Raw genomic sequence first — 25,329 nt, 5'->3', positions numbered from 1 at the left:
TGGCAGATGGTTGATAGGGGCTGGGATGTCACTGAAGCAAGTCTGACAAGCCATCAACAGGCTAGGGAGAGCTTCAGGTGACGCAGCTGCCTTTGAGTCACCCATGCACCTGTAAGTAACCCCAATAAACACTGGCTCACCCAAGTCAACCCAGATGGAATGGCTTCTTTGGTCTGTTAGTGGCCTTTTGGGAATAAACAGGTGTTGCCTGTTCATTTGAGAATGAACAGTATGTTGGCCCAAGACAAGACATGCAGCAATCCCTACTTAAGACCATACAAAAAGTCAAGGATTTGTTTTTGGTTTGGGGGACAGGTCGGGGCTATAGCCTGAGCTAGCCTCAGACTCATGGCAATCTTCACAGCCTCAGCTTCCCCAAGGCTGGCATTTCAGATGTAGGCCTCATGTATGGTTAAAAGTAAAAACAAACAAAAACTGACTATAAAGAAAACAATGGAACCCCAGAAATGGGAATTTGTCTAGGGAGGCTCATGGTGGGAGAAGGGTGTCAGCCAGGGGGGAGCTTGTGTCTGGGAAAGATATTTCATGAAGTTCTGACCACCTGTCTGAACACCTTGCAGGAAGAATGAAGCCCAGGCAATGGAGGGGGCGACACACCCTGACCACACCCACTTAGCTCTGCCAACCTCTTGCCCTCTCTTTGGACACAAACCTTACTTCCAGATCCTGAGGATGGCTTCCGGTCACTGGCTCTCTTTCCTTTCCAGGGTGGCCACACTGAGTAATTCTCCATTTTTGTGGTTTTCACTGTAACGTGCTGGTTTCATTGGCCTTTCGGGGATGTGACTGAGCCAGCCCAGCTTGTCAGGGCTGGTAAAGGTCTAACCTCTAACCCTGACAACTGTAGTAAGAGAGGGGCAGAGTCTTCTGTTAACATGAAGAACCACTCTGGGTGGGGGCCCTGCAGCAGGGTGACCCTGTCTGATGGCTATGCTACCCTGGGAGTTCAGCTCTCCCACCCTACTGAAGGGGTATTCTCTTGGGGTAAGGCTGACTACCTTGCATCTTGTGTGAGGGCTCCACCCACACCAAAGGCAAAGGCCAGACAGCACCTGCCCCGTTACCTCTGGACAAATCAGCTGTGCCCGTCTAAGTCCCAAATTCCTAGTGTAACCCAGAGCCCAGAGCCTGTGTCACGGCCAGTAACCAAGGGACAACAAGCAGGTGATATTGGGTAGGGGCACCAGAGAAGGAAGCGAGCCAGGCCTCTCTGAGAACCACCAGAGCGCCCACAGCCGTGGGTACGAAGTTTCTAGAAACGGCAATCAGAGGTATGTTGTAGCTCTCAAGACACTGGAGCCTTCCAGAATGAAGCTGTGCTGGCCCGTCAGGACCCAGATCTGAGTCCGAAACTCTAATGCTGTCTTCCCTTTTCAGGGCCTGACAGTCGAGGTGTCTCCCTCTGACATCAGGCACAGGATGGGTTAAGGGTCACAGGCCATGAGCCCAGATGGTGGCTCAGGAGCTTTGAGAGCTCAGGGAAACGAAATGCTTTTCATTTACAGTGCATCAACAAGACCAGATCCGAGAGGCATTGCAGAGAAGCCCACAACAGTCTAGTGAGATGGAAACTTTATTGAGCCGTGCCGAAGGCACACACATCACCAACGAGTGGAACTCATCACCGTAGCCCCACTTCAAGCTGCTCTCATGACATACAGAACTCCAAGCCTCCTCTTTTCAAAAGAGCCAGACAAATGGATGTGGTCCCACCTCATGGGGTACCTGCACTGCCCCACCAGCCACAGCCCTCCAGACCCTAGGGACAGAGGCAGCTCATACTCCCAAAGGTTCATGCAGACCCTGGCCCCCATAACTCACTCTACTCTTTTTTTCTTTTCTTCTTTTTGTTAAGACAAGGTCTCACTATGTAGCCTAGGCTGACCGTGAACTCGGGGTTATATCCCGGCTTCACCTCCCGAGTGCTGAGATCACAGGCATGTGCCACCACACCTGACACACTTTCAGGGGTAGAATTTTATCCCTGAGTGGTCTCCAGTAGTTTAAAAACAAAGAAAACACAGGCTTTCAAAAACTCAAAAATACCCTTTTAAGTAAAGTGATGGTCACTAATTTTACTCAATAAGAAAAATCACAAAACAAAACAAATAGCAACGTTCACTACTTTACCATCAGCCTCGTCAGTCCTAAAACACTTCCATGGAGGTAAGTGTAAAGCTTTTCAACAATTCTTTCCAATCCTTATGGCCTAACTCTTAAAAGAAATACCAAAATGCACCCCAGCCTTTATCTTTCAAACCTGGGGTGTCAGAGACCCACACAGCACCGGCCTATGGTGCTGTGGGCACTCTTGCCTTATGCCTTTTCCTCCTTTAAACTCAAACACGCAAAAAAACAAAGTTAGCAGTGTACAGTAGGGGTGCTCCCGGGAGCACCTCCGAGAACCTGCCGACACGGCTGCTTTAGGAAAGTCTATCTGTGGTACCAAGGGCCTTGCCCCCGCTCTGCCGAGGAAACTGTCACAACACACCGTGAGAAACAAAGCAAACGTCAAACCTTAGCGAAATCTCTAGCTGCTACATACCCCCACGAAAAACCAAACTGTGGCTCCCCGACCCCCTCCCCGACATCCCAATAGAAGGACAATCACGTGAAAAGTAGAAATGGAAGGATTGACAGAGTTCGGGAAGCAAGCCAGCACGCAGGCCCTCGCTGTTGGTTAGAGGTAGTAGAGGCGATTGGACAGGGAGAGGTTTGGTTCTCTGTGGATGCTCTGGCCCACAAGGAAGGCCAGCTTATGGGCATACTGGCAGGGTGCAGGAACTCGGATGACTCCCTGTGGGGGGAAAGAGGGCCAGTCACTGGGTTGAGCTGGGTGAGACACCCAGGGTCCCTACCACAGCAGCCTCAGCAGGGCGGGTGGTCCTAAATGGGGCCCTGAACAGTGGCACACTCACAGGCCAATTGTAGTACACATGGCAGAGCTTGTAGGTCAGCCGCTGGATGTGGTCCGGCTTGAGGCCGCTGCTGTCATAGATGACATTGTAGTGTGTTGGGGACACACTCCCACTCCTCACTGCCTGGCTCACGATGAAAAAGTCATACCTGCGAAGGCAGGAAGAGCCAGGCAAGGCAAAGACACACACTTTTTTAATGAGGAAAAACTTTGTGTTCTAAATAAGCTCATTTTCCCTCCAGCCCCAGGATTGTCTGCGATGTCCAGAACAGGCTCTTCATGAGCTACTGTGGCGGCGTGCATGGGAGACTGAAGGTAAGACTGTCTCCATACTCATCACCATGCCAATGCCACACAGAGCGTGCTGGCCAAACCCCTGGACCTCGTGTCCCCTGCATGCTGGAGGGAGGGAGGAGACTTGAACACATGGGCACACAGCAGTGGCACAGAGTCGGGTAAAACCGGTTACCTCCCTGCTGCCGCCATCTTCGTAACAGCAAAGCAACAAATTTAATCGCTAAGGACTCAGAACAAACGTGCGAGAGCCAGAGGTAGGGCAGCTGTACAGGGCTAGTAGAGAACTCTAGCTAAGGCTAAACTGCACACCAGGAAATAACTGGACATCCATCAGAGTTCTTCGTTCCCCGGCACCCACCAATGAATGCCAGTCAGGAGGCTCCTGTGATCGGACCCTACCAGCCAAAGAAAACTAACCCTGCAATCCCGATGCTACCTAACTAGCAACCCGGAAATCAGAAGAGTGCTCTACACTGGAGTCTGTCTGAGAAAGAACGAGTCAGAGTCGTTCAGTGATGTGCCCCGGGATCAGACAAGCTCTGACCAAGCGAGGGAGATCTGTGTGTGTAACTTCCAGACTGCCACCTTCAAAGGCCCCTGCTGTTGGCTCCCAGGGTCTGAGAGGCTCTCTCAGCTCCAGAGCTTGAATGGCATCTGGTGAGAACACTCGCCTTTTACCCTTCAGCTCACGGGGGTGTCGTCCCTGAGCTCACGGGCTACCAACCCTCTTCTTGTCTAGTACCCCGAACTCTGACAGCACCAGGTTCTGTGAAGGGTGAGAGAGGCCTCAGATGAGACCCGCCCTTCCTGGGTATCGGCCTCATCTGTTTGGCCCTCTTTGATCCTTAAGTGACCGAACTCTCCGCCAGAACTAATTCCATAGGCAACCTCTGAGCAAAAACAAAACAAAACTAAAAAATTGTGTATTTCAAAATAAACTTCCTATTCAATCACGTAGCTGAAAGACAGCACCAAAACATTTCGTAGCCATTCCTGTCTCTGAGACGTCAGGGCCCACAAACACTTCGGAGTTTAGAGCATGTGCCTAACCCTGGTCAGTTAAGCACTCAATTTACGTTTTCAGGTCCATGATCCTCTGCTGTTATCGGCAGCTCGCCCACTCGAGTCAGGGAATGTGGGGGCATTATGGAGGTTCCCAGCCCTCACTTGCAATTCTGGAAGCCCTCTCTAGCCCTACACTCCAGCCTTCAGACTAGGTAGTGAATTGCTGCCCCCAGGGACAAAGCTTACCTCCTCAGACACCCAACTCAACCCCAGAAGACAGCTGGTGAGGAGATCACCAGAGATGTATATTTTTCTACCTATACGGTTGAACCTGCGTGCTGTGACCACCTAGCTCCCTCTTGCTTTCTTACTCTGGAGTCAGCTACAAGCTATAGATAGATCTGCTGACACATAGACTCTCTCATCACCTTAACCCCTGGAGGACTCCACAATCTATGGATGGGTTATATATGTCCAAGTATAGCGGCTGCTTGCTGAAGCTGTTCCTAGAGTCGCAAATGCCACACAAGAGAAACTTCTCTACGATCAGGGGGCCAGACGAGGGTGGTGCCTCCCGGGGTCTCAACACTGAGAATCCTGGTCCTAGGGAGCTTATCAGACCAGCTTAGCTGAAGAATTGGGACTTCTAAAAAACACAGTGTTAGGAACTGGAAAACAAACAAGCTAACATGTATAGTCACGAGGCCCCAGAACTCACCACTCTGGCCTAGTGACCTCCACATCGATGACTGTCCCTGGAAGAGGGTTCTGGAGTCTTCCCCCCGACTGAGCAAAAAACCTGGCATTGACCCGCTTCTTCACCACAATCACAGTCAGTCTCGGGCTAAGGACACAGAGGAACATGACCACGCTGAGTTGGTGGCCTGTCTAGTTAAGAAGTCACACGCTCATGCATCCCTCAGGGCACAGCCCCCAACCCCTTGACACATCATTTCACTGCCTGCTGGAGGAGGGTCAGCACCTTCCTCCAGGACAGACCAAAGGCCAGGAGTGACCCGAGGGTGGACAACCATGTGTCTCCTGTGGGCCCCATGACAAGCTCCTCAAGTGTGGGTATAGACCAAATCTACTACACCTGTCACATTGGAACACTGCCTTCGGCAGGCTTCCAAAGCACTTGGTGTCAGTACTACAAGGGGCATTTTCTACTCTGAAATCTGCCTAGAGAGCTGGTTCAAAGGCATATACACATCCCCACAGCTCCCTCAGCATTGCTCACACTAAAGGGATGCACAGACAGAACGTGTGGCCTGTAGACAATTCTTCACCCGAAGGGCAGTAAGTAGTCTTCCAGGAGACTCACCACCTCCCCCTCCAACCTCTTGAGATGCTCCTCTTAAATTCCTTGGGAAAGTCCTTTGTGCATACACAATCCACATGGAAGCCAGTCCACATGATTGGCAGTCCTGATCCAGATAATACCAGTTTCTCCCAAGCTCAGACATGGCTGACCCCCATTCTCAGGCAGAGTGGGGTCCTAAGAACACGTCACTCAGTAAACTGCTCATTCTTCAGTGATCAGCAGCTCCTGAGGCCTTGGGAGTGAGGCCCTTGGGGCCCACATTGTGGGCTTCTCTTTCACAACGTGGTGGCCATGAGCAGGCAAAGGCTTCTGGGAGAAGCAGAGCCCTGCTAGAAATGTCACCAGTTGCCCGGGAAGCTTTGCTCTTTGCAAGGTCTGCCAGCTGCTTGCAGCTCTGGGTAGAACACAGAAAATAGCTGGGTCCTGGGTCCATGTGCTGTGAGCTGCAGGGCTCTGTTTTCAAATGTCTCCGCTTGCCTAAACTGGGCTCAGATCAGGAGGTGTGGGATGGTGTGTTGGCAGTGGCTGCTGAGGACCACAGGAAAGGCCCTACCTTGAGGGAACCACAGGAGATGAGCAGAGCGCTGAGCTCTAACTTAACAGACCCAGTTTCATAAAACAGGAAGGTTGCCCTGGCTGCCTGCTCAGCCCTGCCTCCCTCACCCATCACTACATTCAACTCAATTCCTATGAAGCCTCTGCACTCTTCTCCTTGCCACGAGTGACACTTACTTCAGCATGGGCAGCCATGTCAGACCCATGTACTTACTTGTAACCTCTCCCGACTGACTTGAGACAGTCCAGAAACTGTGGGACCTCATAATTGACCAAGGTCTTCAGCTGTCCATCTCCTACGCCATCTCGATACACAATGACACGGCTGGGCATATATTCATTGCAGCCGCTCCAAGCCCTCAGAGCAGCTGCAAAAGATGGGGCAGGTTTTGAGTTTCCAGACACAAGACCCATTTCTCCCGGTTCCCAGCCACCTTCAGGAGCAGCCCGAGGGCCCCAGTCAGATCACAAGGGCACACAGACACACCTTGCAAGCACACCTTGAGCCCGTCCACCAGTTCCTGTCCACGGTCCTGAAAGACGCAGCGGGAGAACCAGCTGTTCAAAAAAAAGCAGGGTGGTGAGGACTTGGGTCCACCAGGCTCTGCTGGGGATGTCTTTCTGTATGCTGTGAATGTGTTGTCCTGATTGATTGATAAATAAAATACTGATTGGCCAGTAGCCAGGCAGGAAGATAAATAAAATGCTGATTGGCCAGTAGCCAGACAGGAAGTATAGTATAGGCAGGATAAGCAGAGAGGAGAAGTCTGGGAAGTGGAAGACTGAGTCAGGAAATGCTGCCAGCTGCCACCACCACCACCGCCGCCGCCGCCACCACCACCACCACCACCATGAAAAGTAAGATGTAAAGTACTGGTAAGCCACAAGCCACATGGCAACTTATAAATTAATAGAGAAATGGGTTAATTTAAGATACAAGAACTAGATAGCAAGAAGCTTGCCACAGCCATACAGTTTATAAGTATTAGAAGTCTCTATGTGTTTACTTGGGTCTGAGTGGCTACAGGCCCGAGCAGGACTGGAGGAAACTCCAGCTACAAGGCTCAGCTGCTCTGGACTTCCTACGAAGATTCCTGCCACCTTCCCCACATCCCCAGGAGGCCTCAGCTAAGCAGAAGAACAAGAGACTGTTCTCAAGTTACCCATGAGTTTCCCAATTTCTATCTCAGCAATGTAATTTCTTCAGCAGGGGACAACTGAGTGACCAGAGGGGTCACCAGGGAGCTCCTGTCCACCAGAGCAAGTGCTCTCCACTCTGTTCCTGACAGATCATGTCTTCCACGCTTCCCCTTTGCTCCCCAAGACCAAGGCCGGGAACAGCTATCAAACCAAGGCACTTTCCGAGTTGGCCATTTAACGAGCCATAAGGAACACAAAAGAGAACAGAACGGTGATGCTCTGTGTGTGGCAGGACAGGGACATGAGGGCCAGTCCCAGGCTTCGTGGTATCACTGTTGCTCCCTAGCTCACCGGGTCATCCCTTCATTGATGCTGGCAACGAATCCTGCGATGGACCTCCGACCAGCTGTGGTGTCATGGTAACAGTCGATGCCCACGATCATCGCCAGCTTCAGCTTTAGTGAAAACAATGTCATTTAGCTGTGGCAGGGTTTTGGCAGCCATGAGCCAGGCTCCTTTCCCTAAATGCCCACATAACCACCCTGTCGCCGATGAAAGCAGACTCACAGGCATGTCCACCCGCCAGAGTTCACCACCCATCTTGCAGTTCATCTGCAAGGCGATCTTGGTGGCAATGGCCATGACGGTTTGCTGCTTGCCCAGGGTCCGTGCTACCACACACTGACTTGGGGTAGGGCAGTCTGTGCACAGGTACTTTTTGATGGCGTCGTATTTGTCCTTCCGATTACTTGACAACAGACAGACAACCTGAAAACAAGCCAAGCACCTCATTACAGAGAACCAGGGTGTGGAAGGCCAAGAGCAAGGGGACAGACCTGAGCCCTGTGGGGCAAAGGATACTTGTCACGCATGTCACCCGTCAGTGGGGCAGGAGTAATGTTTCAATGCTGCTTGTTCTAGTCTCAGTAGCAGGCGCTTACACGAGAGGCGCTGCACATAACAAACCTGGACAGTAAAACAAAGCCGTTTGCAACCTGAGACCCGAGCATGGCGCACGACCAGCATGAGTGGGTCAGGCTAACACAGGGAATGCAAGCTTTGCCTCACAGGTGGACAGACATGCAGACCTCTGAGCCTTCACTCAAAGCGCCCCGAGAACCATGGCTTTTAAACCCTAAAAACTCTAGCTTGGGAATCTGGTCAGAATGTGAACTGTCCCAGGAAGAAGGTGACAATTCTGAGGACAAGATGGAGTCCCTGATCAGTGTTCCCCCTGCCCGAACTCTGAGGGTCCACATTCAAGTTTCTAAAACCAAATCTAGCTTGTGACTCGTCACAATTCCAGCCCCCAATGTGCACCCAGACTCTTGGTTTTTCAATTCTCTCTGGTCCCCAACAAATTAGGCTCCACCTGCTCTCTCCATTACTCAAGATAGCATGGCAGCTCGCTATCTGCCTGCGGCCTCAGAGAAGGACATCAAGGCAGAGAATAGTGGATGGGGCATGGCAGGCCACTGTCCATGGCAGGCCACTGTTCAGGTCTCCAGCCACACGGGCAACCTGCTCCTGCTCCTCATGGTTATGTGGCCCCCTGAGCTAGAAGGAACACACTGAGGATATGGGGCATTCCTGTACTCATCACTGCTTCTGCATGAGCCAGACGTGGGCTTCTAATGGGATTTAAGGCTGCTTGCTTTGGCTTGTTGAAGATTTGGACTCTGATGCATCAGTGTTCAGAGGTAGGCTCTGGGCACGTGACTGGACCTCAGGGCTCTGGCCTCGTTGGTAGTTACTCTGCCTACCTAGCCATGCCTTGGTGACCGTGGGAGATGGTGGAAGTGATAAAGAGCTGAGGCTGGGTGGAAGTAGGTCAGGCCACCACTGAAGGATGTCTCTGGTCCCTTTCCTCTCTGCCCTTGGACCACTGTGGTACGAGCAGCCGTGAGTCTCCCCATGCTCCCTGCTGGGATGCTCTGCTGCACCACAGTCCAGAGACCAGGAAGCCAAGGGATCCTGGGCAGAAACTCTGAGCCATGAGCTACAATCAATCTTTTCCCACTAGGATGAGCCTCTGGTCAAAGTCTGACTAATATGACTCGGCAGACTCCCATCAGCAGCCAGCTGGAAGCCAGCATGGTACATCCTCACTCATGAACTTCTCTTTACCACGTCACAGAGGACCGTGTCGCCTTCACTGGAGGGCCATTCTCCTGTGCAACTCACAGGTCCCCACTAAGACACAGAGACAACGGGGGTCTGTGGCGCTCCACACCACTTGCTCCAGGTCATCATCATCACATCTTTAAGCCTAAACAGTCACTGGACTCACAGAATCTGCTCTTGGGGGCTTTGTTTCATTCTTGGAGGCCAATGACTTTACAAGCGATTGCTCTCAACTCCCAGGCTAATGAGGTCTGCGGTGGTGGCCTCAGGATTTGTGGAGGCAGAGATCAGCAAAATATATCAAAATGGGGGGCATGTTCATGGGAAACTTGAAGAGATATCAACTAACTGGCTAATTTCTGAGTCCAAGTATTCAGGGCCCCCTTCCTCACGTGCTTGAGGATGTGAGAATTGGGGAGAGTGGGAGGAATGAATTTCCCAGTGTGGTTCCCTTGCAGACAGTCTCCCATCTTTAGCCTGCCGTGGCTTCGTGGGCAGAGGGCAGTAACAAGTTACACCAGGCTGGTTGCTGCCCCGAGCCCTGACCCCACACTGCTGCGGTGCTCGGTGGCCCTCTCCTACTGTTTGTAAAGGCCTAATCGAGCAGCAACAGGATGAACAGCAGCATGATCACAGCTCAAGGTGGATCAGCCTTCGAGCAGAGTCAGAAGCCTTTGCAGGGCACACACAAACTTAGACGTGTGCCTGGTGTGAAGACGGGCACCAGGTGATGGGATCATGGGCCCCCAGCACAGTGATGCCACAGACAGCATGGCCAGAATAAGTGGCCCAGGTGGCTGGCTGCACTTCCAAGAGCCAGCTTAAAACTGTGGCGTAGTCAGAGGTAGTAAGGAGTGTGAGAATGGGGTGATGCTCTCCTCAGTGGTTACACAAAGCACCTCAGCCTCCACGTTCTCGGTAGACACGCCTCACACTGTCACTGTGAGGACTCCCACAAACACACATGGGACCGACTGTCACCAGTTTACCTTGTCCTCTCCATTCCTTTCCTGGGTGCCAAGGCTCACACGACAGAAAGATGGCGCTCACCAATGTCAAGGCATCCCAGCTCAGGAGAGATGCCCATGGCAGCATGCTCTGTGCTTAGCAGCCTGTGCATATGGACCTCACCCTGGGGGCTGCAGTCTGGCTGCTGACCTGGCCCTGTGATCTCCATAGCTTCTAGAACCAGAGCCTCAAGGCAGAATGTGTGCAAGGCACACACCCGCACAGGCACCAGCTCAGCAGCCTTACTGAGGTCAAAACACCCAAAAGGAGGCTTCAAAACCTTAGTCCCCTGTCGTCTGAGACACCCCCAGTCCCCAGCACAGCCTGCACCCAACAGCTACTCACTATCTGAGTGTCTGACGTCACCTTCTGCTGCAAGGCTCTCAGGTAAGCTTCTGTTCTGTCGTCCACCTCGATCCTAGCATCGACAATAAAGATAGGCGGTACGCAACCCTCAGACCTTAACCTGAACCCTGCATCCCTGAATCCCTGTATCCCTGCACCCCTGCATCAATCCCAAATGGTACAAAGCACAGATACAGGAGCACCACTCCGTTAAGGGCGTGGCTAACAAGCGGCACCACCATTCTGGTTTAAGAGACTATCCCTAGAGCATCCCTGCCAGCTCTTTTCTCCCATCCAGTCCCTCTGTGTTACACGGAGCCATGGAAGCTCTTAAAGCTGCCATGGGCCCACTGGTGCATCACTTTGGAGCATGCACACCCTCTGACAAGTGCCAATCACTCTGCAGATACTCACATGACAGCCTTTTTCATCTGGATGCCCATGGCCGGAGTCACTTTGAACAGGTTCTGTATCAGGGAGTTGGCTGCTTCATAATTCCTGCGGGTATAGATCAGCAGCCAGTTATCCAGCGGCTTCACGCTGATCAGCGGCGCGCCTCTTGTTTCTTTGGACCAGTCTGCATACTGCGGGTTGTAATCAAACTAGAATAAAGGGCAGAGATGCTCCTGTCAGCTGTGATGAAGCCACTGGTCTTGCACAATCCCATCATGCATCTGGAATCATAGACTACCACACTTAAGTTTGAATCACAGTGACAGATCAAAAGTCCCCAGTGGAGAGAAGACACCAGATGCGTCTGGAGGACTCTTCCTATAGCATACCCTTCTGAGTGCCCAGGACAAGCTCTCCATCCTTCCTCCTTTAGGAAACTCATTGAAACTCAAGTACCTTTTTCCTCATGACAAAATGTTAAAAAAAAATAAGGCTCGGGCTGGGGGTAGTGGCTCATGTTTTTAATCCCAACACTCAGGAGGGAGAAGCAGGCAGCTCTCCATGTGGTAGAGGCCAGCCTGGTCTACACAGTGAAATCCTGTCTGGGGCAGTGAAGAGAGCTAAGCCCCTTGACAGTGGTGTCCTGTGCAGATATCAAGTTTCAGGGAAGAGGCACATGTGGTCACCGTCACAGCAAATCCCCAGAGCTTCTAAGGTCCCTGTGAGTCTTCTGTCCCTTCACCAGGCTGGACTGTATCTTCCAGTCCTGCCTAGGGCAGGAAGGCATGGCTTGCTAGAAACAGTTGAAAAGAGTAGGTATCTTTGGCATTTGATTTTTTAAACTAGTTTTGAGAAATCTTGTTTTTCCTTTTCCTGAAGAGGAAACATAAAAGCACTCTAATATTTAGCACGACTCCTGAGAGACGCATGGCCCAAGCAGAGCCAATTTAGTGGGGCTCCTCTAAATTAGGTTGCTTACTTCAGTTTCTCTCTTTCTCGAGACAGGGTTTCTTTGTGTAGACTTGGCTGTTCTAGAATAGCTCTGTAGACCAGGCTGGCCTTGAACTCACAGAGATCCTCCTGCCTCTGCCTCCCGAGTGCTGGGAGTAAAGGTGTGCACCACCACCGCCCGGCTCTTAAGTCTGTCATAAGCAGACCTTTACTTGCTCCAAGGGCTGGGCTTCAGGTCCTACATGTGCTAGAGTCACAGACTGCCTCTTGCAGAATGACCCTGTCAGGTGGCTCTGCTGCTTTTCTAGAGTCGGCAGAGAGCAGGATCAGGGGATGGGGAAGAGCAGCCTGGTGCAAGGTGGGCTGTCTCCTGCCCCCTTGAGAGTCAGCCCAGACATCACCCCCCAGCCTTACCGTCTTCCCGCCCTGGTGGATCTTCTCAGATTGTAAGATTCTTCCTGAGAAGGATAGCAAGTTCGAGTCGAAGCTCAGGCCCCAGTCACGAAGCTCCCTCTGCACATTGTCATCCCTGTGAGGTTAACACATGGACCCAGCACTGCTGAGGAGGCAGCAGCCAGGCTGGCGACCCGTATTCAGGTGGACAGAGTGTCACCATGGCTTGCAGCACACTTCAAGGCCACCCTGGGCCTAGAACACACAGATAAGCTTTTCTCCACCTCTTGAAGAGTCTCAGTGCCCAGAACACAGCCCCAGTGAGTGACCCAGAGTCCACACAAACAGGGATATGTGTCTGAGAACTGCTTGCTCCTCCCCCTCCCGCTGCCTTTTCCTGACAGGCTAGGAAAGGACACATCTGCATATGAAGTTTCACTTCTTAACTCCCTGAGAAGAACTGGTATCAGGAACTCAGGACAGCCCTCCACAGCCCCACCGACACAGGAGGCCACACTTCCTGCTTCCAAGAGCCCTCCCAGACCCACAGGGAACCCCGAAACAGAAGCTCAGAGTGCTGAGCCGGCCTACTTGTGGATGTACTCGATGAGGCGGCCCACCTCCCGCTGCCTCTGCTCAGGGGTCAGTCGCGTGTGCACCGCCAGGTCCTTCATCACATTGAAATCATTGCGCATTTTATCAGTCAGACCTGCCACCAGAGCAGTGCCAGTGAGAGCCAGTCAGCAAGGCGGCATGGCCCCCAGCAGGGTTGGGTAGGGATGAGTGAGGAGAAGGGAGCGCTATGGACCTGTGAGGTAGCAGAGCTCCGGGATGAGCATGGCTGGGCCGGGCAGTGTGCCTCCGGGGCCTCTCCTCCGTTTGGGCTGGCTCACCAGCACTGGCTGCTTCAAGTCTGTGATCTCCTGGTTGTACTGCTGCTCAAGAGGAAAGGCAGGCATGCTACACACCAACCAGGGAGTGTGGCCCAATGGTGGGTGCAGTGGATACCTAATTAACAACGGAAGCTGAGTACCAAGCTGGGCTAGACAGTGTCAACCCGTCCTGAGGGGTGATGTGTATACTCCAGGAGCAGTTTTTTCCATCCACTGAGGGTCCAGGAGAAGGACGGGTCTGACCCAGCTCTCCTAGGTGGATGAGTTCTATGTAGCCAAGTCCTCAGGACTTAGCTATGGAGATCTGACCATGGCGACACAGAACAGACTCCTCAGGTTACTGTCATGGTGCTCCCAACGCCAGGGTGTGATGGCTCTTTCCAGTCATCTATAGATCCAGAAGCTGCTCATTATACAACCATTTCTATTTTTAATTTGGATTTAAAAAATTTCCACTGAGCATAAAAGGAATGTCATCACATCAGTAAGCCAAGTTGTTCCAGTCTACTCTTAATGCCCACCTTAGGGCAAGATGTCACCAGCTGGCCATGGCATTAAAGAATATGATCCATGTCTTTTTTTTAGTTTGTGCCTTAAGGAACCAATCATCAGAGTTAAAAAAAAAGTCAACGTTCCCTCAGACATGGTCCTCACACATCACTGAACATGTATGACTAGTATGGCAGGAATTTGGGGTATCCCTCCCCCCATCTCTTTAGAGTCCTGGCCTCAGGATCCAGGTGGGTAGGGCTGGGGTCCACAGGTGCTGGGATGACCCTTCACCTCGATCATCTGCCAGGGGCAAGCGCTGCCTTACTGAGACCTCTGAGAACTGGACAAAGAGACCCCGCCGCAGCAGAGCTGGCCGGCAGGGGCCACGGCAAGCTGCTTGCCACCACTGCCAGTACCTGTCTGTCCCCGTGATGCACTCACTGTCAAATGCAACAGTTCTCTGTGGACAGAGCTGCTGGGGTAGGGCGCTTCTGACAGGTGGGGGATTTCTCAGTGACGCAGGCGAGACCGAGCAAGGCTCGCGTGCTTCTGCACAGCACCCACGGACAACCTACCTTCCTGTAGTACTCCAGGAAGCTGACCTCTGAGCCATCGGCCTTCTTGAAAGTGCTCTTGGGATTCTGGTCCCAGTCAATGTCATCCACCCTGTAGGTCTTATTGTTGTACCTGTGGGCATCTGGGACGTGAGGTTCCAACTCATATTCCCAGTCCCCTGGAGATGTGTGACGGGGGAAGGGAAGGAAGGGGAGGGGCTGAACAATGGCTAGAAACAGGGAATGGACAAGGGTGGAGAGCAGGAGGCCACAGGAAAGGCGACACACACCACACCACACATCTGACCCATCCGGCTCACTTTGGTTCACCCCGCCTGACTCCCCGAGCCCCAGTGCTCTCTAGCCCTGGGCTCTTGAGATGAAACCGTACTTGGTGAGGACAATGAGGCCTATAAGCTCCTTTGACACTTGCTCCTGGAACTTGTGCTCCTCCGTCTGCTGGTACAGATTGAACATGAAGTCTAGAACGGTCTCGCTTCGGAGGACCTTGTGGCTGACGTCTGTACAGAGCATGATGTTGTTCTCATACTGAAGGATGGAAGTAGTGAAGCCAGGCCAGATCACCAACCTGCCAATGCAAGGTGGGTCAGGGGAAGCCTCATGCTCCATGCCCTGTGTCTGAAGCCAAAAGCGCTGAGCCAGCTCACTTCCTAGTACAGGAGCCCTGTCTTTCCCACAGCTTCAGCAGCATTTGATAAGCATACACTGACCTGATTAAACTTTACATCATCACTTTGGGCCATCTAGCATGAGCTATCATGTCTCAGCGCCCTCAGTAACACCGAGGACCAGCAGCAGCGCATGCGGTCTGTGCTGCTAGCTAGGATGGGACTGATTTTTAACGTAAGTAGTCAGGTATGGCTCTGTACCGTGTAAGCCAGGTTATACGCTCCCTTAACCCTTTAGTGCCAGCAACAGGCTGTTTCTGGTTTATAGATTGTTGCAGAGTCTGTGCAGCCCATGGGATGGCAGACATTCCACAGCATACAAACCTGTGATTCGGAATATCAATTGGGTCGCTTGGGTTGTAATAATTCCGTCCAATCTGTTGCAAATTCATGATTTTCAACAGCCTACAAATTGAAAGTCGGGACAGTAAGAACAGCAAATCATAGGGACAACCTAGAACCACATATAGTCAGCAGGGCTGGCAGGCTGTTACCATAGCCAGGCCAGTCATTTCTACACTGCCTAGGAGTTAACATTCTTAAAATGTCTAAAAGTTCGAAAAAATGTTTTAAGACACATTTGATTGCATCGATTCCATTTTGTTGTGATAAACCCGGATAACCCACTTGCATGCTGTCTGTGGCTGTGTCTAGCTGCAAAAGCAGGGGTGACCAGCAGCCTAATGCTCCCTGGGAAGCTTTCCTTTGAAGAAAAATGCACCAGGCTAATGCATCCCCTCGGGCCAAATGTCCCTCACAGCAAGCCAGCCATCTATGAGCGGAGGAAGTCATGAACCCAAGTGCTGCCTCATTTAAATGGTTCTTCACAGGGAGGGGTCTTCTGTAGACCGTGTGTGTGTGTGTGTGTGTGTGTGTGTGTGTGTGTGTGTGTGTGTGTGTGCGCGCGCGCGTGTGTGTGCGTGTGATGAACGTGTGTATGTGTTATATGTGTGGGGTATGTGCAGGTGTGTGTGCCCACGCACAAGTGAGGAGGGCATCAGGTATTCTATGATATCACTCTTCACACCTCACTCACTCCCTTGAGACAGGGTCTTCAGTGAACCTGGAGCTAGACTGGTAGCCAGGAGGCCCAGTGACTCTCCTGTCTTGCCCCACCCCAGGCACCCCATGCCAGGCTTCTTGTGGATGCTGGGGATTTGAATTCAGGTCCTCATGCCTGCATAGCCATCTCCCCAATGCCTAGAGCATGTCCGTATTTGGACAGTGCACTATGTGCTCCCCATGTGGGTGCCACTTGCCCCAGCAGCCTCCCACCCACCCTGGGGAAGCAGTAGTCAAGATGCTTTCTAAAAGCTCAAACAGTATTTCAAAGGCATATTGACAGCACCTCTGGGGGATGGGGCAGAATCCTGAAGGCAGAGAAATTAATTCCCTGTCAGAAAACCACACTTAAAAATGGCCATGTACGGCTAACAACCCCCCACCCCTAGACACAAACCACAGTGCATGCACCCCGCCACAGCATGCACCCCGCCGTGGCATGCACCTCCTGAATATGATGTTGTAGAACTGCAGGCAGGTGGGTGAGGTAGGCGGCAGCTCATTGGTCAGGGTGATGGTGATCCTCACGTGCTCCCCATTCCGAGTCTGACTGAAAACTTCTGTGACCTAAAGCCAGAGAGGTGAGAACCCAGCTCTCACCTGTGTAGAAAAGCACGCCCAGGCTCCCGGGGCCCCTGCACTAAGACAAGCCGCCCTGAGCACAGACAAGTGAACTGCGACTAAGATGTTGGCTGAGTAGCTGAGAGCCCTTGTATAACTCTCCACAGCCCTTCTGTCTGACTCCAAGGACAGAGTGAGTCACAAAGGGCCTCTGGGTGCCCTATGTCTCCTACCAGGAGACCCTTTCTGATACCCCCAGCCCCCTCTGCCAGTGGAGACATCTGAAATACCTTGTGCTGTAGCCTCTTAGGTAAAAACAGTATTGTCCCATCGAAAGCATGGCACCTTCCAATAAGGTCTTCGTGCTGGAAGAGCAGTGCTGAACGCAGCCTACGGGCTTCCATCAGGGGATTGTAGTCGATGTGGTACTGGTACAGGGCCCACTGCGGGCGCGAGGTGAGCCGGAAGTGGTTGGTGCTTAGCTTCACGATGATGCCCGAGGAGCCTGAGGGGCCACCACACACAGTCAGCCCCAGGATGGTTATGCGCTATAAGAGCGTTCCTTCGGACACGGCAGAGCTGAGGCTAGGGGTCAGCACTTGCCTTCAAGACAGCTGGCCCTGGGGTCTATTGCCCTACTACTTCAAGGGAGAGGACAGACCCACTGCAAAAGCAACTGATCTCTTTAGGAGGGGGTTTCTGAAATGTTTAACAAAATCTGCCAGAAAACACTGCTAAGACACGTACCAGCCGGGTGGCCACAGCTCTGTGTGTGTGTGTGTGTGTGTGTGTGTGTGTGTGTGTGTGTGTGTGAGAGAGAGAGAGAGAGAGAGAGAGGCAGAGAGAGAGACAGAGACAGAGAGACAGAGACAGAGAGACAGAGACAGAGAGACAGAGACAGAGAGAGAGACAGAGAGAGAGAGAGAGAGACAGAGAGACAGAGACAGACAGACAGACATAGGGGTAGGGGTTGAAAGGCTGCAGCTGCTGAGCAGAGCGCTCCCCTCTCCGAGCCAGAGAAGCACGGCAGCCCAGTGCCATGAGAAGTGCCCCTGAAGAGGTGCTTCTGTGAGCCCACCTGTCTTCGACTCTTTGACATGGTCAATGTTCTGTCTGGTGTTCACACCAAGGTCATGGAAGTCCCGGCGACGCCCTCCTCTCTCTGCCAGCGACAGCTCCTGAAAGCCAGCTGAGATCTGCAGTTCTTGGGGAGAGAGGAAAGCAACTCACTGATGACAGTGAGTGGGTCGGAGGACGGCCGCATCCCCACGGTGGCTCAAGGTGGCAGATGCAGGCCACTCGTGTCCATCTTGTGACCTCATCCTTGGCAGAGCGATCTCTACCCTGCCTCTGGCCATTCCTTACGTGAATCCTTCCCTCTAACAGGCCCGGTGCCTGGGCTATGATGCCAGGACCGGATGCATGAATTTGTTGATTGGGAAATGAGGTTTTCATAGTCTAAGTCTCAATAGTCTTTGTGTCCTCTGTAGCCTTACACGCTATGATGGATTATGGCTGCAGGGAGCCAGGGGTAGGGTCTTAACTCTACAACCTGGGTGAGGACGTGACGTGAGTGTGATAGTAGCCTCCTGACTTCTCAGTCCTGCTTACAATCAGCCACAGGGGCACGTACACTTCTGTACTGGGTCACACTGCGCATGAACAGTACTAACCCATCAGTTTTTGCCTATTCTGAAAACAGTCCTAGGGGTCTGAAGTTACCAAGCCATTCCATGTGCGGTGTGTATACAGCCAGGCACCTGAGCGCAACAGCAAGCACGGGCCACAGGCCAACCTTGGCTTTGTGCTCTGGTGGTGGCATTCTAGCCGGAGTTATGGGCGCGACTCTTATGGCAGCACCTACTAGTGGACTTCCCAGAAACCAGTCTCCCCTCCTTCAGAGGAAAAAGATGTATGTGGGGAGCAATGTCCCCCCAAGACAAGACTTCCCATGCTCCTGGCAGCCGGGCACACTTTGGCAAAGTGCCTGAGAGCTGGCAGTTGTCTGTGCCGATTCTCTGCCCAGCCCCACACAAGTGAAGACACACTAAGTCAAACCTCTAGTAAGGCTGTAAGGAAATCACCACAGATGCCAAGACAACATTCTAAAAATGTCTTATTAACACAAGGCAGGCAAACTGAGGCCACATCTATGGTTTAATTGCGTGTTGCTGAGATGGCCTTGGCAAGCTGCACTCTGTCATTTCCAGGCTGCGTGGGGTCTGCAGCGTGTGCTGGGCCCTCACAGAAGCACCCAGCACCCTGCACATGGCAGCCCTTCACTGCTGTGTCCTGTGTCGTCCCCTCCCCCTCCCCCCTCCCCCTCCCCCCTCCCCCCTCCCCCCTCCCCGCCATCCTGACTGCTTACCTTGTGACTTGGCTGTGGCTCCAACGACCACCCCTCTCTGTCGTCCTCGGCCAACCAGGTCCCCCTCTGTGGGTGACTGCTGAGGTCTGGGAGGGATGTGCCCAGGCTGCTGGCTCTGCTCAGGCACAAACAGAACTGAATTCCCTTATGCCACAGGGTGGGCACCATAGAGAACTAATTAGTCCTAAACTGGTTCCCAGCATTCAGAAACTTAGTCATTAAGCATGTGATCGTTAAGAAGGGATCTGAAGGGAGAGCCACCAAAAGGCCGACTCAGCTCCTCACACCACACTGGGTCTCGGCTCCTCCCAGCACCCAGGTTACACTTGCTAGGTTGAGGTACTGGGAAGGACCCCAGAGCTCCCGGCATGTTGGGCAAGGGCTCTACCACTGAGACAAATTTTTTTGTTGTTGTTTTTTTGGTTTTTTCGAGACAGGGTTTCTCTGTGTAGCTTTGCGCCTCTCCTGGAACTCACTTGGTAGCCCAGGCTGGCCTCGAACTCACAGAGATCTGCCTGCCTCTGCTTCCCGAGTGCTGGGATTAAAGGCGTGCGCCACCACTGCCCGGCCAAGACAAATCTTTTAATTCCCTGCCACAGGTCCCACTGGCTGGGTGTCAAGATACTGATGATCTGGAAAAGGTGGGTACTCACCGCAGCAGCCCCAACATACTGCACCGTCTCCTGACCACGGGCCCTGCCACGGGCCCTGGCTCGGGCTCGGCCCGTCATTTTCTGCCAGAGAGGAAAAAACTGTGGCTAGCACTCAGTGGGCCCACGTGTATTCAAATCATCCTGTCACCAGTATTTGAAGGCGCTAAAATAAACCCCAAATTATGTATGCTTGAATCTTTCCTACTGAGGACTTGTCTTGTGCATCCCAACACAGCTTTCCTAGGGAAACCGGATATTCACTGGGGACTGTCCACTGGGCTAGATGGCAGGGCTTAAGTATAAACGTACTGTAATAAAACACTTTGTTTTCAAGGGGGCTAGAGGTGGCTCTTCTCTTGCGGTGGATACAGGCTTGGTTACCAGCACATGCATGGTTACCAGCATAGCTCACAACCACCAGTTCCAAGGGATCTGATGGCTTCTTCTGACTTCCACAGGTACCAGGCACACACACGGTACACATACACGCATGCAGGTAGGCAGGTAGGCAGGCACCTTACACATACATATAAATCATAATGAAATATAATACCTACATAATAATAAAAAAAAATTTTAAGATTTTGATTATGATAAGACTTAGGGAGCCAGTGTGTAGAAGATTACAGTGTTGGGATGGGTTCCTTCCCAGTTGTGTCTATATGTCACACAACCAAGTATAACCCACAATGAAGAGTGGCATTTGTAGCCTATTTCCAGGTGGCCTCAGAGAGCCCTTCCTCAGACCCGTGGTGCCCTCCAAACACTTCCTCAGTCCCAACCGCAGCTTGAAAGGAACATACCCAAACCCAAGCCACCCCGCCTCCTGTGTCTCTCAGATTCCCGTTCCCACATGTGCATGCCTAGCCATGGTCTGTGAGGAGAAGCCACGGGGCTGTCTCTCTCTAAACTGCTCCCATGTCTCTCCGTCATTCTGCTGTAAGCTCAGCCCATCACCCACCACAGGGAAGAAGATGAAAGTGGGGTCATTTGGGCTCCAGAGCCTGAACCGTGAGCAAGTGCCACACGGGCCAGCCATATTCAAAGCGCGTCATCATACATGGTTATCTGTCAGGTGCCGCATGCTACAGCCAGTGTCAAGCGTCATGCTAAGCACAGGTACCTACAACATGTCTGTGTCAAGTCCTGGGTCATACCTTTTTCTCGGTAGGAGGAGGAAGAGTCTAGCAAAAATAACTCCCTTCCTGCCAACCTCGTGACTTGGGGGCTGTCACGATGCCTCAGCTGAGGTGCCTCCCACTCTGTGAACCAGAAATCTATCTCATCCTTTAAGGGCCAGGCCAACGACCGTCTCCTCTCATCCTTTTCCCCACAGCTGCTCCTACCTGGCACATTAAACTCCACCCCGCTCTCATCCGTTTGTTCCTTTGCACTGGGTCCAGTGCTGGGCATGCTGGCAACGACTACCTGATGTGACAGTTAAAGGATCCCAAAGTGCGCCAGCAAGGGGATCGACAGCGGCCACCTACAGGGGATGTTCTCAGAGCTGCCTTGGACTGGCAGTGTCTAGCGCATGTTGGTGACGCAAGCGCTATGGAGACTTCTATCTCCTCCTCCACTGCCCCAGACCCCTGTCAGAGTCAGGGCCGCTGACTCTGCGGCTGTCTGAGCAGCATGCAGAGGTCATTCCCGTAAGAACTCTGCCCTGGCCTCACCTAGTCAGCTCCGGTCTTCAGCTTGGCCTTCTTCCAGTTCCCCAAGTGTCCCAAGTCTGGATGCTGGTGTGGTCCCTCCTGCAGGAAAAGAGCCACAGGCCTAGCCAAATTAGAACGGAGTTAGAACGGTTAAAAACACAGCTTCAAAGCACGGCTTTGCTATACCCAGCAATGCAGCTCTGATACTAGCTTAGAGACAAAACCAGCTCCGGCTAGCAAAACAAAAAAAAAAAAACAAAAAACAAAAACAAAAACAAACAAACAAACAAAAAAAAAACGCTAACTTCCTGGTATGTGGGTAAGTTTGTAGCAAGAGAAAACAGAGAGGAGGCTGCACACTGTTCTGCCTGGCATCAGACCCCACCACCAGAGGACCCATGAAGGATGGCAATAATTCAAGGTGCCAATTTCCTTCCATCCCAAAGACCTCCCCCCGCTACTTCTCCTCCAGCACCCCCCCATATCTGGGGCCCTCAAATTCCTGCCTAGAGGGCTGTGTCCCCAAACTACCAGGCTACTCACTTCAACACCTCCCAGCTAGCTTTATGATGCTAAGCCATCTGCTCACTTATTTCGTGGCCCCCTGGCTCTTATCCCCATAGTGCTAGCTCCAAGAGGCATCACCTTCCCTAGAAAGGATTCTTTTACCCCCAGAGGTCTGGATCCCACATGGAGTTGGATATTTGGGTAGGAAAAGACCCCATAACCTGGTCTCAAAGGCCCCCTATGAACCCAGAGCCCATTATGTAAGCTAGACAGCTCTCTCTGGATGTGCTAACGCCAGCAGCAGTAACTACTGGAGTTCTAATGGGTAAGGACCGGTAGGCAGGTGGGAAAACGAGTTATAGACAGAGAGGCTTGGAGACCGCAGCAAGTAGGGGATACAGGCAGAAATGCTATTATGTGCTTGGTCATGGAGAGGTAGGGACCAGGCTCACATACAACGCGGAGACATGTGGGAAGAGGTCTAGGAACAAGGAGAGGTAAGGACAAGCAGGAGGGGAGATATGGGCCAGGCTTGGGCCGTGGGAGAAGAGGAAATAAGGCCTGGGAACTAGGATAAGTGGGAAATAGACCCAGAACAGCGAGAGGAGAGGACAAGATCCAGGCACAGAGAGAGGTAGGAACCAGAGACACAGACACCAGAGCGACATGGGGACCAAGCCCAGGAACCAGTGGGGATCAAGCCTGGACACAGGTCTGTCGAGGCCAAGGCACAGGTGGACACAGCTCAGTTCCAGACCCTGAGAGGCGTGGTCCAGCAGCGTCCGGTCCTCTCCTGCCCCCGTGCTCAGCACACCTAGGTCCCCAGCCCCTGAGCCCCTGACCCCGTAGGCTTCTCGCGGGCTCCCAACTGCCACCACCTCGCACTGCTGATGCACCTGATGCACGCACTGCTGATGCACCTGATGCACCTGATGCACCTTCCGCAGCACCAGCCAACAGCCCCAACTGCCAGATCCTTCCGCCCCTCCGCACAGGCCTGGGTGAGCTGCCGCCTGAGACTTCTGGGTTAACGGCGAGGCAGACACGTGCTGCGCCCTGATTGGCTGCCACACAGGTGGCCGTTTTGCATGGGGCGGGGCCTCGAGATCCCACCCAAGCTCCGCTCCCCCACCCCACCCTGGTCCTTGCTCCAGGTGAGAATCCTCACTCAATGGATGAGATTGTAACCAGGTGGCCTTCCAGCGTCCTGCAAAGAGATGGACTACCAGCTTTGGCTGAGCCTTAAAAAAAAAAAAAAATCACAAGTCATCTCACCCCCTTAGAAATGTGAGATTTGAATTAAAGCCTAAAGGATAAGTCAATAGCTTAATTTTCCAAATTCTCGAAGTAGGTGGCCGGTGCGTGCCCGCTAAGAGGGGGCAGGTTCGCCACTTGATTGCAGTATCACCACAGGACAGGTCAAGAGTCACCCTGTGCCCCATCCCCTACAGATGCAATTGAGTTGGCACAATCAGGTGGGACCCTCTGTTCTAAGCATTTGCACGTGATCCATAAGCAGCTGTTCTGAGTCCAGCCTGAGCTAGGTGCTCTCGTTACCAGCCTGTTTCCTCAGGGAGTCAACGCCCATTCCAGTTAAAACCAATGGGAACATTATAAAATACCGGGCTGGAGAGATGGCTCAGTGGTTAAGAGCACTGACTGCTCTTCCAGAGAACCTGGGTTCAATTTCCCCGCACCCACATGGTGGCACTCACAACTGTCTATAACTTCAGTTCTAGGGGACCCGGCACCCTCACACAGACATGCAGGCAAAACGCCAATGCATATAAAATCAATAAATTATAAAAAAAATAAATAAAATATAGCAGTGTCATTCAAGCAACATGATTTGGGATATACAATAATGCCTGACCTCCCTACAATGGCAAGCTAGCTCCAGCAGGAACCTGCCAACCCGAGAATCAAGATGGCTCCTGACATGTTGTGTTGAGTTAGCTAAATAAAGAAGGGACATGGACGTTTCTTCTCCAGTGTGCTTGGCATCTGTTTGGGATTTGGGATAAATTTTTACTAACAAAATACTTGCATATACAAACCAAGGTTGGTTATCTTGGAGGTGGGAACAAAGTCAAGCCATGAAATTCACTCATGTTTCAAGCTCACTTTAGACACAGCCACAGGTGATTTTGTGCCAGGTTTTTAGTGCATCTGCACTCTGGGCCATCTCGGGAGATCATCTGTGGGATTCCCCACCAGCAGCATCAGGTCAGTGTCTCGAGGTTTTTTTTTTTTTTTTTTTTTAATTTTTGGAGCACTTTAGACTCGGGGTTTACAGAGTAGGAATATTCAACCTGTAGGCATATGGAGTTCTTTCTCTCAGGTTTACTTAAAAGTTCCACTTACAAAGCAGATTGCCATCTTACATTTATTATTGAGAGCGTATACTTGCCAGGAGCTGGGAGGGGGCGGGGTGATGGTTCTGCAGCCCTATAGTCTCCTATTGAGTGAAGGGGACAGGCTAGATTCAGGGTTTCCCATGCTAGCCTGAGTGCAAAGAGCCATTGGAGGAACTTCTAAAAACTAGAGATTTCCATACATCCCAGATTCAGTAAACTTGGTAAGGGAGAAAGGAGTTTTTAAAAGTGTTGGCACTTTTTAAAAGTGTTGGCATATTTGGGGTATGAGGGAGAAAGCCAGTTATAACATCATTCTGGATGCTGAGGCTGGGGGGCCAGGGGGCGCAAAACTAACCTGGCGTATGTAGGGAAAGGGGGAAAAAAGGCAATCTCACTCACTCTTAGAAAGTTAGTAAGAGCCGGGCGGTGGTGGCGCACGCCTTTAATCCCAGCACTCGGGAGGCAGAGCCAGGCGGATCTCTGTGAGTTCGAGGCCAGCCTGGACTACCAAGTGAGTCCCAGGAAAGGAGCAAAGCTACAGAGAAACCCTGTCTCGAAAAGCCAAAAAAAAAAAAAAAAGAAAAAGAAAGTTAGTAAGAAATGCCAAGACACTTGGAGCAAAGAGCAGTTTGAAGAATGGAATAGTTTCATAATGGCTTTCTTTCTTTCTTTTCTTTTTTTTCTTTTTCTTTTTTTTTTTTTTTTTTTTTTTTTTTTTTTTTTTTTTTTTTTTTGAGATAGGGTCTCCCTATGTAGCTCCGGTTGGCTTTGACCTCACTATGAAGGCCAGGTTGGCCTCGAACCTGCAGTGATCCTCTGCCCCCCAAATTCTGGGATTATAGACCTGTGCCAGCGCGCCCAGAACTTCCACTTTTTTTTAACACTAGAAGTCATAATTTGAAAAACCAGCTCTAACAACTTTCCAGGGGTGACAAGCTGTTCCACAAGGGTGCCAGTAGATGGTGCCGTAAAGCAAGAAACTGATACTTCCAGCTCCTCCAGGAACAATCTGGTCCTGAATGGACAGCCGTAGAAGGAAGTAATGACAGCACCCTTGTGGAGGGT

General features: G+C 51.9%; 1 protein-coding gene across 6 annotated transcripts; it reads right to left on the bottom strand.

Annotated features, from left to right (window-relative positions):
• Positions 1-1,578: 1,578 nt before the first annotated feature.
• Piwil1 (piwi like RNA-mediated gene silencing 1) lies at positions 1,579-22,964 on the bottom strand. 6 transcript variants are annotated; one of them, XM_059249054.1, is made up of 23 exons: positions 22,837-22,964; positions 21,422-21,499; positions 20,903-21,007; positions 19,746-19,826; positions 19,093-19,207; positions 17,803-17,928; positions 17,015-17,229; positions 16,609-16,730; positions 15,426-15,506; positions 14,804-15,001; positions 14,434-14,545; positions 13,282-13,408; positions 13,065-13,182; positions 12,495-12,609; positions 11,151-11,338; positions 10,737-10,809; positions 7,827-8,027; positions 7,611-7,714; positions 6,607-6,677; positions 6,334-6,487; positions 4,959-5,084; positions 2,940-3,087; positions 1,579-2,818 (listed from the first exon to the last, which is right to left on the bottom strand). In XM_059249054.1, exons 4-23 carry the CDS (start codon positions 19,821-19,823, stop codon positions 2,702-2,704), a joined length of 2,589 nt encoding a protein of 862 aa, XP_059105037.1. In that variant the 5' UTR covers positions 19,824-19,826; positions 20,903-21,007; positions 21,422-21,499; positions 22,837-22,964; the 3' UTR covers positions 1,579-2,701. The 6 variants fall into 6 exon arrangements, with proteins under 6 accessions (XP_059105037.1, XP_059105042.1, XP_059105036.1 ...); XM_059249059.1 differs by having other exon boundaries at positions 22,846-22,921; XM_059249053.1 differs by lacking the exon at positions 20,903-21,007 and having other exon boundaries at positions 19,746-19,908.
• Between the last annotated feature and the right edge of the window lie 2,365 nt (positions 22,965-25,329).

The sequence above is a fragment of the Peromyscus eremicus genome, chromosome 23 (assembly GCF_949786415.1).
Source record: "Peromyscus eremicus chromosome 23, PerEre_H2_v1, whole genome shotgun sequence".
NCBI classification, from domain to species: domain Eukaryota; kingdom Metazoa; phylum Chordata; class Mammalia; order Rodentia; family Cricetidae; genus Peromyscus; species Peromyscus eremicus.
This window is presented reverse-complemented; position numbering and strand designations above follow the sequence as displayed.